The 13,812-nt window shown below is 41.2% G+C and overlaps 1 protein-coding gene across 6 annotated transcripts in view; it reads right to left on the bottom strand.

Moving 5' to 3' along the window:
- CCDC73 (coiled-coil domain containing 73) overlaps positions 1-13,812 on the bottom strand; it is a 537,472-nt gene that overhangs the window by 86,757 nt on the left and 436,903 nt on the right. For 3 of the 6 annotated variants that reach the window (XM_068261330.1, XM_068261328.1, XM_068261329.1), the window contains exons 8-9: positions 4,044-4,115; positions 1,972-2,107 (exon numbers count right to left, since the gene is read on the bottom strand). In XM_068261330.1, the coding sequence (XP_068117431.1) occupies positions 1,972-2,107; positions 4,044-4,115 (208 nt within the window). The remainder of the gene's footprint in view (positions 1-1,971; positions 2,108-4,043; positions 4,116-13,812) is intronic. The other 3 variants (XM_068261331.1, XM_068261332.1, XM_068261333.1) reach the window with 1 other exon arrangement.

Raw genomic sequence — 13,812 nt, 5'->3', positions numbered from 1 at the left:
TCTGAGTCGGACTGGAGCTCTCTGCCCTTTACCAATCCAGCCACGGGCCCATCCATCTGGCCCATCAAGACTCACTCTCATTTCATCAGTCCATAAAACCTTAGAAAAATCAGTCTTGAGATATTTCTTGGCCCAGTCTTGACGTTTCAGCTTGTGTGTCTTGTTCAGTGGTGGTCGTCTTTCAGCCTTTCTTACCTTGGCCATGTCTCTGAGTATTGCATACCTTGTGCTTTTGGACACTCCAGTGATGATGCAGCTCTGAAATATGACAAGACAAGACAAGACAAATAACATTTATATTGCGCTTTTCTCCTTGCGGACTCAAAGCGCCAGAGCTGCAGCCACTAGGGCGCGCTCTATTGGCAGTAGCAGTGTAAGGGAGACTTGCCAAAGGTCTCCTACTGAATTAGTGCTGGCTTACTGAACAGGCAGAGCCGAGATTCGAACCCTGGTCTCCTGTGTCAGAGGCAGAGCCCTTAACCATTACACCATCAGCCAAATATGGCCAAACGGGTGGCAAGTGGCATCTTGGCAGCTGCACACTTGACTTTTCTCAGTTCATGGGCAGTTATTTTGCACCTTGGTTTTTCCACACGCTTCTTGCGACCCTGTTGACTATTTTGAATGAAACGCTTGATTGTTCGATGATCACGCTTCAGAAGCTTTGCAATTTTAAGAGTGCTGCATCCCTTTGCAAGATATCTCACTATTTTTGACTTTTCTGAGCCTGTCAAGTCCTTCTTTTGACCCATTTTGCCAAAGGAAAGGAAGTTGCCTAATAATTATGCACACCTGATATAGGGTGTTGATGTAATTAGACCACACCCCTTCTCATTACAGCGATGCACATCACCTAATATGCTTAATTAGTAGTAGGCTTTCGAGCCTATACAGCTTGGAGTAAGACAACATGCATAAAGAGGATGATGTGGTCAAAATACTCATTTGCCTAATAATTCTGCACTCCCTGTATTTCCAGGGCCTTTGCATAGAAAATTGCAAGAGAGGCTGCCTTCTACAATGTGGTCTAATCTGCTTCAGCTATGTGGCTATTCTTGTGACAAGTTACAGTGGGTACTATGAATGGGTTCTATGTAGCACTGTGTGCCTAGTAGCATTGGGAATAATGTAACAGCGGGTGGCAAGTAGCATTAGGAACTATGTAGCAGATGGTGCCAGCTATGTTGGTTCGTGGTTGTCCACCCATCTCCATGTGCTTATATACTGAACTGACAGAGTTTGGTGGCATGGATAGATGCAGGAGTGAGTGATATCTCTTGCATTACTCTTACATTTTACTCTTCCATATTGGATCACACCTTTTACTTTACCCCTACAGATAGTAGCAATTAGTTAATGTACTAAAATACAGCAGGCTATTGACAGATGCAATAATTGTAATCTTTTTGACAGTCAGTCTGATGGTCTGTCAATTCCCCGTTTAATGCACCCATCAAGACATGGGCAATGAATAATTGGCAATGACAGAGTTCGTCAGATGTTTGATTTGTATCTGGGCACTGTGGGAGGTCTCCTGCTTCTCCTCCCATCTCCATGCAACAGTACACACTTGGCTTGCAAAAGACCTTTAAAAAATATATTGATTAATTGATGCATAGTATTTCAGCAGCCAATATCTCTGGACCCACCATTGACCATTTTTACATTCAGTTGTCATTGCAGGCTATGTCTGGTAATCTATTTTGTCACCATATTACCTGCTCCAGTTGCCCAGGGTGGTGATTGGTATACTTTAAGAACTTTGCGAGTTTATAACTTCTGAAGGTAAAAATAGTATTTAAGAAAGGATAAACCCACAAATGTTATACTTATTCAGTGCCAGAATCACACACCAAATTTTTTAAACACTTCTCCGGATCAATAACTGTAGAAAATCATAAAAATCCTTATACTACGATAGCAACTTCATTGCAAATATGATCAGGATAATTATTTGTGAAAGGGAGTTACCATTTTGCTCTAGTTTTTCATGTACTTCTTTTATCATTAAAAATTGCTGTGTCACATTTCCAAAGCATTTTTCACATTCGCTAAGTTGTTTCATGTGGTCCTCCTTCGCTAATATGTGCAGCTGCAATTTCTGCTCCTGTTTCCAAAGAAAAAATATGACAGATGCAATTAAATTATCACCATTACATTTTACATGACCAAATAATGATGAAAAAAAATAAAAAACAATCATACTTTGTAGTTGAAAACTTTTGTAATTCTACTTATGGTCAAATACTTTAATTCCAAAGCCAGAACATTAAAAACACAAACAAATGATGAGAATAATATTGATTGTGTCATTACAATAGAACATGTGGAGGTGTGTGATATACAGTATTTGATGGCCAGTGACCACATCCGATAAGGAGATCTGTTGAAAGAGGGCAGATAGGCAAGTGAGTTTGACAAGGACCAATTTGTTATGTCTCGATGACAGCTTCAGAGTATCTGGCAAATTATTCCAGATACAAAGTGGTTACCATCGACAATACACCGTCCAAATTATTTAATTTACTAGACTGAAGACATAGGTACCTTAAGCTCATTGATAAAGTATGATGAGCAAAAGCTATCATGTCTGGTGTCCCAAAAAAAAGCTACTGAAGCAGAAATTGCTGAAAAACATAAAGCTAGACATGAGAGTTTGGTGTCAGAACACACAGTATGCTTTGGCTTGCTGGGTCCAGGGCTCAGAAATCCAATTATCTTTGGTCTGATCCATGGACACCCCACTTCACAACTTACAGGACCTGAAGGTGCCAATTGGAGGTACACTTTTTACTGAACAATTGCATTTTTGATCACTTATTCAGATAGTATTCTATGAAAATAGATAAGTTGGTGGGCCTAATAAACCCTGAACAATAGCTTTATCCATCATTTTGGCCTTAAATCTCTTAAAGGCGATCTGAGATGAATTAATGAAGCTTTTATGCTTACCTGGGCTTTCCTCCAGCGCCCATCAGGCCATGGGCTCTCTTGCCATCTCCCCGGCCACTTCCGTTACACTAGCTCACTTGTGGTCTATCACGCATGCGCGGCCTGGCCGTGTGCACCCCATCGCACTTCCATGGCTTGAAGCGTTCTGCGCCTTCGCATGTTTGACAAAGTGCAACTTAACTAATGTACTTGGACCGCCAGCAGTTTATCATGGTGGCCCGGGTTGATGGCGAGGGTGCCCACAACCTGATGGGGGCTGGAGGAAGCCCCAGGTAAGTATAAATGATTGAATTCATACCAAGTACACTTTAAGACAAATATAGGCCCATAGACAATTAACTTTTATTCTGAGTTTTCTCCCAGAAAATAGTTATTCATCTTCTCTCTAAAGTAACTTTTCAGTACTTTGCAATTGAAAAGAAGGTAAAAAAATCAATATAATTAAATAAACTTATTTAGAGTATTTTCTTGTTTGCTGTCGGCTTAAAGAGTCTGAAGCGAGAATAGATCTCGCTTCAGACCTCATATATAGCAGGGGCACGTGTGCCCCTGCTAAAACGCCGCTATCCCGCGGCTTAACGGGGGTCCCTGTCCCCCCAAACCCCCTCCGTAATGCGGGGGAGCGCTTCCTGGTTGGGGTAGGGCTAACCGCCGCAGCCCTGCCCCACGCGCGTCTGTCAGCGCGTATCTCCGCCTCTCCCCCGCCCCTCTCAGCGGCGATGCGCGTCTGATAGACGTGACCGGAGGCAGGGATGCAGCCGTTAGCCCTGCCTCCAGGAAGAATATTACCAGCGACCATTTTCCGACCAACTTTTGCGGGGGGTGGGTTGGGGGTGAAGGGACCCCCGTTTAGCCGCGGGATAGCGGCGTTTTAGCAGGGGCACACGTGCCCCTGCTATATATGAGAGCTGAAGCGAGATTTAGTCTCGCTTCAGTGTCTCTTTAAGATGTACCAGTGCAACATGTGACATAAGATAAACATGTGTAGGTAAAGTGAAAAACATATTAATAACCAGGCTGTTTATCTATTTTTACTGTCTGAAAGAGTTAATTTTCAGGCATGCAAGTGACTGTTTCTGTCTTGTCTGTACCTTGTCAGGAATATAGTAAACCACACTGAAGCAAATTACAGCTGTAAAAGTTATCCTCACAGAATACAACTTCTGAGGGCAGGAGAGAGAGAGAAAAAGATCAATAGTTCATGTATTTTAACCCTGGGACTCTTAATAGACTGCCATTTACGCTACGTAAACGTTTAAATATAAAATAACACCATGGGATATCTAAAAAAGTCATTTTATGAGGAGCATGCATACAATTGTTTATCTCATCAGTTTATTTTCACCTCGGGTTTACTTGTATTTAACTGACAAGGGCCCATGTGCAATTAACTTTTTCTCCTAAGATATCTCCTAGGAGATACTTTACATATTCCCTTTAAAATAACTTTTAAGCATTTTACAATTGAAATAGTACCTACAAGTTGGTGAAAAAGTGCTTTCAAAATTATTTTGAGTATTTTGCTTGCTTTGCTTTGCTTAAAAAGTCATTTTATGATAAGGTGTGAAAATATCACCTTGTCAAACTCAGGAAAAAATAAAATGGCATTTGGCCTAGGTGTGAAAATATCTACTCAGAGAAAACTCAAAAGAGAAGTGTAATGATTAGCGGAGATGCCGCCGTGCGGTGTGGCGGCGGGGCGGCTGTCTCCGCGTTCAGACCGGCGGCGGTTTCCGCACGGCGACATGTGTCTGGTTTGTCTGGACCTTCTAGTGCACACAGATGGAGAGCTACGCGTGCGCGCGCCAGGACATTTATACCAGCAGAAGGGGAACCCGATCAGCTGATCCCAGCTGGACTCTGGATTGGCTGAGTGGCTCGGGCGGAGCTGCACAGCACTGCAAGTATATATAGATCTTGCTTGTCAGTTGCTGGTTGTCTGCCGTTGCGAATACTTACGTGTGAGCACTCAGACCTCAGTCGAGTCTTACAGTGTGTTAGAACCAGCAGGAGCTGGGAATTCACACTTAGCCAGATTACCTTTGTCATTACTCTGTTATACTTTAGACCAGTTCCAGGGTGTTGAGACCAAGGACCTCCCACCCAAGCTTAGAATTGCTGTGTCATTACTCTGTTATACTCTAGACCAGTTCCAGGGTGTTGAGACCAAGGACCTCACACCCAAGCTTAGGATTGCTGTGTCATTACTCTGTTATACTCTAGACCAGTTCCAGGGTGTTGAGACCAAGGACCTCACACCCAAGCTTAGGATTGCTGTGTCATTACTCTGTTATACTCTAGACCACTTCCAGGGTGTTGAGACCAAGTACCTCACACCCAAGCTTAGGATTGCTGTGTCATTACTCTGTTATACTTTAGACCAGTTCCAGGGTGTTGAGACCAAGGACCTCACACCCAAGCTTAGGTTTGCTGTGTCATTACTTTGTTATACTTTAGACCAGTTCCCGGGTGTCGAGACCAAGGACCTCACACCTCAGATTAGAATTGTGCTTATGTATATCTGTTATGACCTTCTGCTTTGCTGACCTCTCTCTTGCTTTCTGATTCGGTACCTCTGCCCATCTGTCGACCAGTTGCTGACCCTGCTTGTATCCGGTTACCAAAACAGTCTTCTGTCTTTGTACCTTTATGCTCGTGTGTTGCCGACCTGGCCTGTCTGACCTTCCTGGCTGTCACTCGTTCCCAGAGTGATTACTCTGTCTGTACTTCCTTGGCACTATCTACCAGGTGCCAGTTGGCTGCAAGGACCTCCTGTACCTCAGAGAGGCCTTCCTGCAGTACAGTCAGTGGTCTCTTCCCATTAGGAGTCCATTGGCTGCAGTACAGTCTGATTCCATTCCATCAGGGAATCACTGGCTGCTGCTCTATCTCATCTCTAGAGATAGCTCCTGCTCGGCCATAGGTCACCTGCTCCTCAGGTGTCCACTGGCTGCAGTGGTGTCTGTATCTCCCGCTCCACGGGAGATAGCCTTCTACTGTTGCACCCAAACACTTACACATTATTAATGTGTCCAGAGGTTAGTCATACTTGTATTATTGGTGATTCTGCAGATCATCAATAATCAGGTATACATCTGTATTCTTGGTGATACTGCAGATCACCAATAATCAGATTCTCTCTGTGTGCTGACACCAATCGTTACAAGAAGCTAATCAAATAGAGGCCCTGTAGATATAAATCAACAGATAAGGGCCGTGGCTCTGGGCAGATGAACTCTAGAACCAAAAGGTGAAAAAACAAACAGAAAACACAGGAGGGCCAATGCAGTGTAATAGTTATAAACATTGGAATAACTAAATACTTACATGGGTAAGTTGCTAGAGGCAACCACAAAAAAAAGCCTGTGGAGAAGTCCGTCACTACACAGATAGATCTGGGGTTTTCTCTGTGAAATGGTCAGTTGCTCTCCAAAACAAAAAAACCCTGGATAAAATCACATGGTAGGATGCCTAGCTAGGGGATAGATAACACAATTGGTGGGAGGAGGCGCCCCAGTGGCCTTACTTCGGATGTGGAATGGATTCGTTGAGGTATTTTACACAAATGACAATGCATTTCATGGGCCTTACCCACTTCTCTAGGTCAGTATAACTGTGTCTGTTAAGAGAAACACCATAGACTTGAAGTGCCCATGAAACCCGTCATCATTTGTGTTCAATAAATATCTTTTATCATCCATTCCTCGTATGAGTTAAGACAACTTATTGTTCCAAATAAATAAGCAATAAAAAACCCAAAAAGTTTGTATTTCTTTAAATACTTTTGAAAACTAAAAGTTTAGGTTAGGTTAGACTTCGGCCAATACTCCTTCCATTCTGTAGTAAAAACACACAAAAATAAATAAAACCTGATGCTGGCAAACTGCACTCGTTTGTATATGAAACACTATAGCTTACATTGTATAGCATAATGCAAAAAAAAAAAAAAAACAACCAACAACATATTTCATTTATTTTAAACATTACATCCATGCAGCAAAATAGATGTCAGAAACCTTGGAAACACATATAAAAGGAGAAAAATACAAATTTCCAGACACAGATCGCTAATTAATTGTACACCTGAAAAAAACAAACCCTCAGCTGTTAAAATGACAAGCTCTCCCTCAGTGAAGCGTATCCTCTTCTAAGGGCCTGTACACACTGAAAAACGCAGGCAAAAACGCAAGCACATGCGTTTTTAAAGTTCCTGTAGTTTTAAAAACGCATGCGCTTTTGCCTGCGTTTTTTGTGCATTTGCGTTTTTCTTGTAATTGCTGATTGGCTAAAGAATCCTTTGTTTTTTTTCTAGTTTACATTTCAACAGGAATCAGGACATTGCAGAGTCTTCTGGGATACTGACTTCTGAAAAACGCAGGCAAAAACGCAAGCGCATGCGTTTTTAATGCGTTTTTCATGCGCTGCGCTTAAAAAAGCGCAGCAGGCACTGCGTTTGCGTTTTTTTAAAAACGCATCGCACCAGTGTGTACAAGTCATCACGATTTTCATTCTTTTTCAAAAGACCTTGCGTTTTTAAAAACGCATGCGTTTTTAAAAACGCAACGCAAGCGCAGCAGTGTGTACAGGCCCTAACACAACTTTGTTTTATTTGATGTCCCCAGATTGAAAAACAACACAGGATTGGATGTAATTACCTGCGACTGAATGCTTGTTAAATACCATTCACAAATTTCCATTAAGTCTATTAAATAAAGTATATTTTATTTTTCTCACGAACAGCATTTTTTTCAGGTTTAAAAGTATTATATATTCGTAAAATGCGGCAATAAAAGGGGACTATAATCAAAAGGAATGGGCAACATAACATCAGCAGAGCCGAATATACAATGCTCATTTTTCATGTTTTATAAGGTATGAAATTAAACACAGTGCAATAAATGGAATATCGTAATAAGCAAAGAAACAACAACTATTTTAAAATTACTTCCAATGCTCAGGCTGGCTTTGCCCTGAGACACTTCTCACTGGCATGTTTTAATTACATAATAAAATTGGTAATAGAATACTTACAGCAATTACAGGTTCTAGAAAATGAGCTATCCCACCGCCAGTAATAAAGTTGTGACTGTACTCAGCTCAAGGTGTCTGTGCTCACAAACTTTTAGTTCATAACGTACAACAGTCATAGAACACAGAGATACACAACAAAACTTTTCAACAAACTTGTCGGAAGACATTAAAATATATGGATGCAACTGGTACAAAAGATAAATAAAGACACCAGATGACAACCCCAACAACACTCTAATTGACAGTTATATTAATAATAACAATTAGCATGAGTGCAATTATACATAAACTATTAGAGGACAACAGCCAAAGTTGGAGCATAACTTTTTTTCTTATTATTTTGTTACCTTTAGGCTAATTACACACTAAGACGTTGCGGTTTAGGGGACGTTATGGTCGCATAACGTGCCCCTAACGCAACGTATGGTGGTGTTGAAGTTGGACGTCAGATTGAGCTGCGTTATGCAGCTCTCAAAGCAGCAGGTTAGTGATAGGGAGTCCGGATCTTTTTAAGGAATTTGAATCTGATCATTGAAAAGATCCAGATCTTTTAACGAATCATTTCAATTATTTTACTAGGGAAGCAGACTGGGTGAAATGACTAGCAGGACAGGACTTTCCCTGCACAGTACATTCTGTATGTTCCTGTTTCTTCCAGACAGACATCCACTGTGAACCAAATCTTTCATTGTGATGATCTGGATGATTCGACTCACAAAAAAGATCCGGATCAAATGAACGATTCGTTCATGATCCGGACAACACTACAGTCCTAGCACGAGTCTCTGCAGTGCAGTGAATATTAATTAGCCATGTGGCTGGCTGCTGAGGAGGAGGGGAGACCTTCTCCTCCAACACTACTGAGCATGTGCAAGCAGTCTAACGCTGCTTAGCCCAGTATAACGTACAGCATGCAGCACTTTGTTTAAACGTGCTGCGTTACTATGTAACACAACGTGGGCACTGTGAACAGCACAATTGATTTTACAGTGCTGTGAGTTAGGCTGCGTTACTGGCTGCTGTAACGTGGGACTTTAACGTCCCATTGTGAAACCAGCCTTAACCTCTTGAGGACCACAGGTTTATACCCCCCAGTGACCAGGCGATTTTTTTTTTCAATGGTATTCAAAAAAACAGCCCTCAAGATGGGGGAGGGGGGGGGGGCCTGGGAACCCTCAAGTTTTGTAAATGATTTTAATTGTGAGTTGATTGCTGAATACTGATTTATAATAAAGGTTTTCTATTTTTTCGGTTTTACTGGAGGCTCCATTAAGCTTTGTTCTTCCTTTTTTTTTTTTGACAATTCAGCACTTTGCATATTTAACAGTTTATTGCTCAGTCATACAACTTAGCACCCAAATGAATTTTACCTCTTTTTCTTCCCAGTAACAGAGCTGTCTTTTGGAGGCCTCTTTTTGCTGCTGCTATTGTCAGGTTTGTTTGTATTTTATAAAAAAAAGGTTTTTTTTGTGTGCCCCCCACACTACAATCCATACACTACACATGAAATACATAGGCATATGCCTATGATAGGGATTAGATTGTGAGCCCATCAGGACTGTTAAGTGTCAAGGTAGATCTCTTTACAGCGTTGCGCTAGACCGCAGCGCTGTATATATTTTCCCTTTTTTCTTGTGAAATCAGCCTACCAGCTACGATTGCAGCTGGCAGGCTGATAACAATTCCCAGCACTGTTTACTAGCAAGGAACATGTGTGCGACCGAGCGCACATTCCCTGCTAACCCCGCCTCCAGGACTTTGAAGCTAATCGCGTGTTAGGCGGTCCTGTGAGTGCCACTCTGCCACTGCCAATCGGCATTAGGTGTTCAGGAGATTGTTAATGGCAAGAAAAATAACTGAAGTCCCCTTTTGTTAATCACATGGTTATGCCTCTGCTTATCAGATACAGTACTGTACATGAATGCAGTGGTGTCATTAGAGGCTGGGAACTTAATTTCACCTAGCCAATATTGGGATAAAAACTTAGAGGCAATAACAACCAATCCTGCTATATAATAGGTGAAAGATGGAGTGTGAGTGGCATCTTCCTATCAGAAGAAGCCTTCTATGAGATGGAAATGAAGGAAGCTGGGCTGCTGAAATGATGCAGGCTGTCCATCTCCAGAAGACATTATAGACCTGGCCTGTGTTATATTACAGGTAGATCTTTGCTAGCTAAAGGTGGCCACTAACAATCCAATTCTAACTAAAATGTGTTTGAGCGATCAGATAATTCTGATTGGAAGAAAAAAACGTTCACTACACCATCAACAAATCAATCTTTGCTTCCTATCACAACCAACAAGAAAATCCAAATTTTGGTTTGACCAAAATCCAAACGGACGACTATTTTTATAATTGTTTGTAATTGATTCAGCCCATCAATGGAGATTAAGTACAACCAATCTGATCAGAATTTCTGATCTCTCGAACAATTTTTCGCTAGAAATTGGACCGGTAGTGGCCACCTTCAGGAGCAGAGTTGTTTTTTTTAGGAAGGGTGTATTTTGAATTACTGAAAAGAGGGAGACCATGAAAATATCTATGAGTAGAAAATTCTAGCTATCTGCTTTACATGAGATAACCAGGACTAGTGATCTAGCTCCAGTAAGATGATTTTGCCATAAATGGGGCTTGGATTGTTGTCTACCAACATTATAAGTTACACTTGTATACAGTATTCAGTGATTTATTCCCTATTTATTTTTTTCCCCCTAAAGTGGTATGAAACTCAGCATTTCTTCTTTGCTCTAAAATATTTTTTTACAGCAGAAAAGGTACTACCAGAAAATTCCTGACAATTTTGGCATTCAGTTATATTGTTATTAATACAGCATTAACTTTTTTATGCCATCGAAAAAATTGTTTAATTTTATAAGCATTTTACAGAGGAAAAATAGGCTTAAAGTCATAAAATACACATTTTTTCGTATTTCATCCTTCCTAATTTTCACTTGACAGGTGCCACAGTTATAAAACACCTAAAAATATATTGTCTCGTCCCGATGAAAAAAAGATACCATACATGCCATATTTCACACTAGCTGAACATTTAATGTATCATTTTCACCAGCCTGTGCGTCTGTGGTGACTGGATGCGATCACTAGGATGCACAGTTTGGAACCCCAGTGCTGTACAGATACAAAGGACGAAAAGGAGTGGTCCGCAACAAGGTCTCTCCACAGAAATCAATTGTATATTTAGAGCTATGATTAAGGGCCATATGGCCCAAAACATGTCAGCCTTTGTACCTTTCATCTGCTGTGAGGACACGTCCTAAATAAACAATTGATTTCTGTGGAGAGACCTTGTTGCGGACCACTCCTTTTCGTCCTTTGTTCCAGTACATAGGCCTGGCTGCCTATGGTCCAGCACTGCTTTCCACAGTGAAGTTGAGTGGTGACTACTCCTTATCACTTGCTGTACAGATACATTGCTAGGCAACAGCAATGCATTTATACAGCGCTGGGTCCCTGAACTGTAGCCCTATCCCTACAGGCAGAAGCCATTACAGGTGTCCACGAATCTAAAAGTGAAACTTAACTGAAAATAAACAGATTAGATAAACAGTTGTATCTATCCTCATACACTTGAAAATTGACTTTTATATATACTGTACCACAGTTTTATATTAAGTTTAAAAACTTGAAAAAGTAGATTTTATTGCTTTGTCTCAGCTCAATGAACAGTCTGTCCCTTGTCTCAGAGTGATAACATATATGAACTATTGATCTTTTTTATCTATCCTTTGCATTCAGAAGCCTTGTTCTATGCCAGGAAAGTATTTTATGGTTGTAATTGCTTATCAGTGAGGGATGCTATAGTCTGACTGGGTCATGACTGAAGAAAAACTGTCAGCTGCATATTAACTCTTTCAGGCAGAGAGAGAAGAAAAGCAACACATCATATTTGTGTGCTTGGCACTGTACATACATGTCTATCTCATCATGTCACATGTCGAGTAACCACTTCCGGATTTATGCTACACACATCTACGCCCCTGAAAACTTAACTTGCAGATACAGGGCTTGGATATGCGCATCTGATTGTTTGTGTCTAATTCGTGCATTCCTGTCGCTGTCCCACCAATCGTGATTGGCGAGTGGGAACATGTGTTCCCAAAGCCAATCAAAGTGCCTGCAAGGTTGAATGATCACTGGCAAAGCCAATGGCAGTGATCATTCATAAGTTTGTAAACAAAGTTACAATTTTTCGTTTGCAGAACCAGTTACTGAGATCACTTGTGAGAGGAATAGTGAGATCAGTGTACTATGAGGCCATCTAGTAAGTTTTGAATAAAATATATTTAGGCTATCACACCAGAAAGCCCATTAACCTAGGCATTTTTCTAGGCATTTCATTTACTTTATTTGCTCTCTCACTCTCTCTCTATATATACTGTATACAGTGGTGTGAAAAACTATTTGCCCCCTTCCTGATTTCTTATTCTTTTGCATGTTTGTCACACTAAAATGTTTCTGCTCATCAAAAACCGTTAAAAATACCTTGTGGACCGCCGAGACAAAGGTTGAACTTTTTGGAAGGTGCGTGTCCTGTTAAATCTGTTGTAGAAGTAACACAGCATTTCAGCAAAAGAGCATCATACCAACAGTAAAATATGGTGGTGGTAGTGTGATGGTCTGGGGTTGTTTTGCTGCTTCAGGACCTGGAAGGCTTGCTGTGATAGATGGAACCATGAATTCTACTGTCTACCAAAAAATCCTGAAGGAGAATGTCCGGCCATCTGTTCGTCAACTCAAGCTGAAGCGATCTTGGGTGCTGCAGCAGGACAATGACCCAAAAGACACCAGCAAATCCACCTCTGAATGGCTGAAGAAAAACAAAATGAAGACTTTGGAGTGGCCTAGTCAAAGCCCTGACCTAAATCCTATTGAGATGTTGTGGCATGACCTTAAAAAGGCGGTTCATGCTAGAAAACCCTCAAATAAAGCTGAATTACAACAATTCTGCAAAGATGAGTGGGCCAAAATTCCTCCAGAGCGCTGTAAAAGACTCGTTGCAAGTTATCGCAAATGCTTGATTGCAGTTATTGCTGCTAAGGGTGGCCCAACCAGTTATTAGGTTCAGGGGGCAATTTCTTTTTCACACAGGGCCATGTAGGTTTTGAGTTTTTTTTCTCACTAAATAATAAAAACCATCATTTAAAACTGCATTTTGTGTTCAATTATGTTATCTTTGACTAATAGTTAACGGTTTTTGATGAGCAGAAACATTTAAGTGTGACAAACATGCAAAAGAATAAGAAATCAGGAAGTGGGGAAATAGTTTTTCACACCACTGTATATATATATATATATATATATATATATATATATATATATATATATATATATGTGATATTTTTCCTCTATTTTAGAAAAAAAAATGTATGTGCCCTACCTGACTTGCCTAGCCACTCCTCATATATTGCCTAAGTATATGTAGCCTATATACATTTTTAGGGAAAGAAGTCAAACAGACTTTATACTGCACAAGAGGCGGCTGCCATTCTGCAGGAGGACAGAAGCAGCGGTGGGGAAGAATTGGACGAGTCAGATTCTTACTGGCTGCCCGACTCCGAGTTAACAGAAAGCAACTCCGACTGTGTCTATTGAGCCACCAACAGCTCAACGAGCTAGGATTGAGGTTCAGGTGAGAGGCACTAGTGATACCAACTCTGCAACTGAAAGGAGACCGCCTGTAGCTACCATCAGCAATGACAACCATAGTGGTCAGAGGGCTGCCAGGCCAAGGCAGAGCATGCCAGCGAGGGTAGCACAGATGCACCAGCTACCACATGAACTAAGCCAGCCAAAGATGACATTATC

This window comes from Hyperolius riggenbachi, chromosome 11 (assembly GCF_040937935.1).
Source record: "Hyperolius riggenbachi isolate aHypRig1 chromosome 11, aHypRig1.pri, whole genome shotgun sequence".
Classification (NCBI taxonomy): domain Eukaryota; kingdom Metazoa; phylum Chordata; class Amphibia; order Anura; family Hyperoliidae; genus Hyperolius; species Hyperolius riggenbachi.
This window is presented reverse-complemented; position numbering and strand designations above follow the sequence as displayed.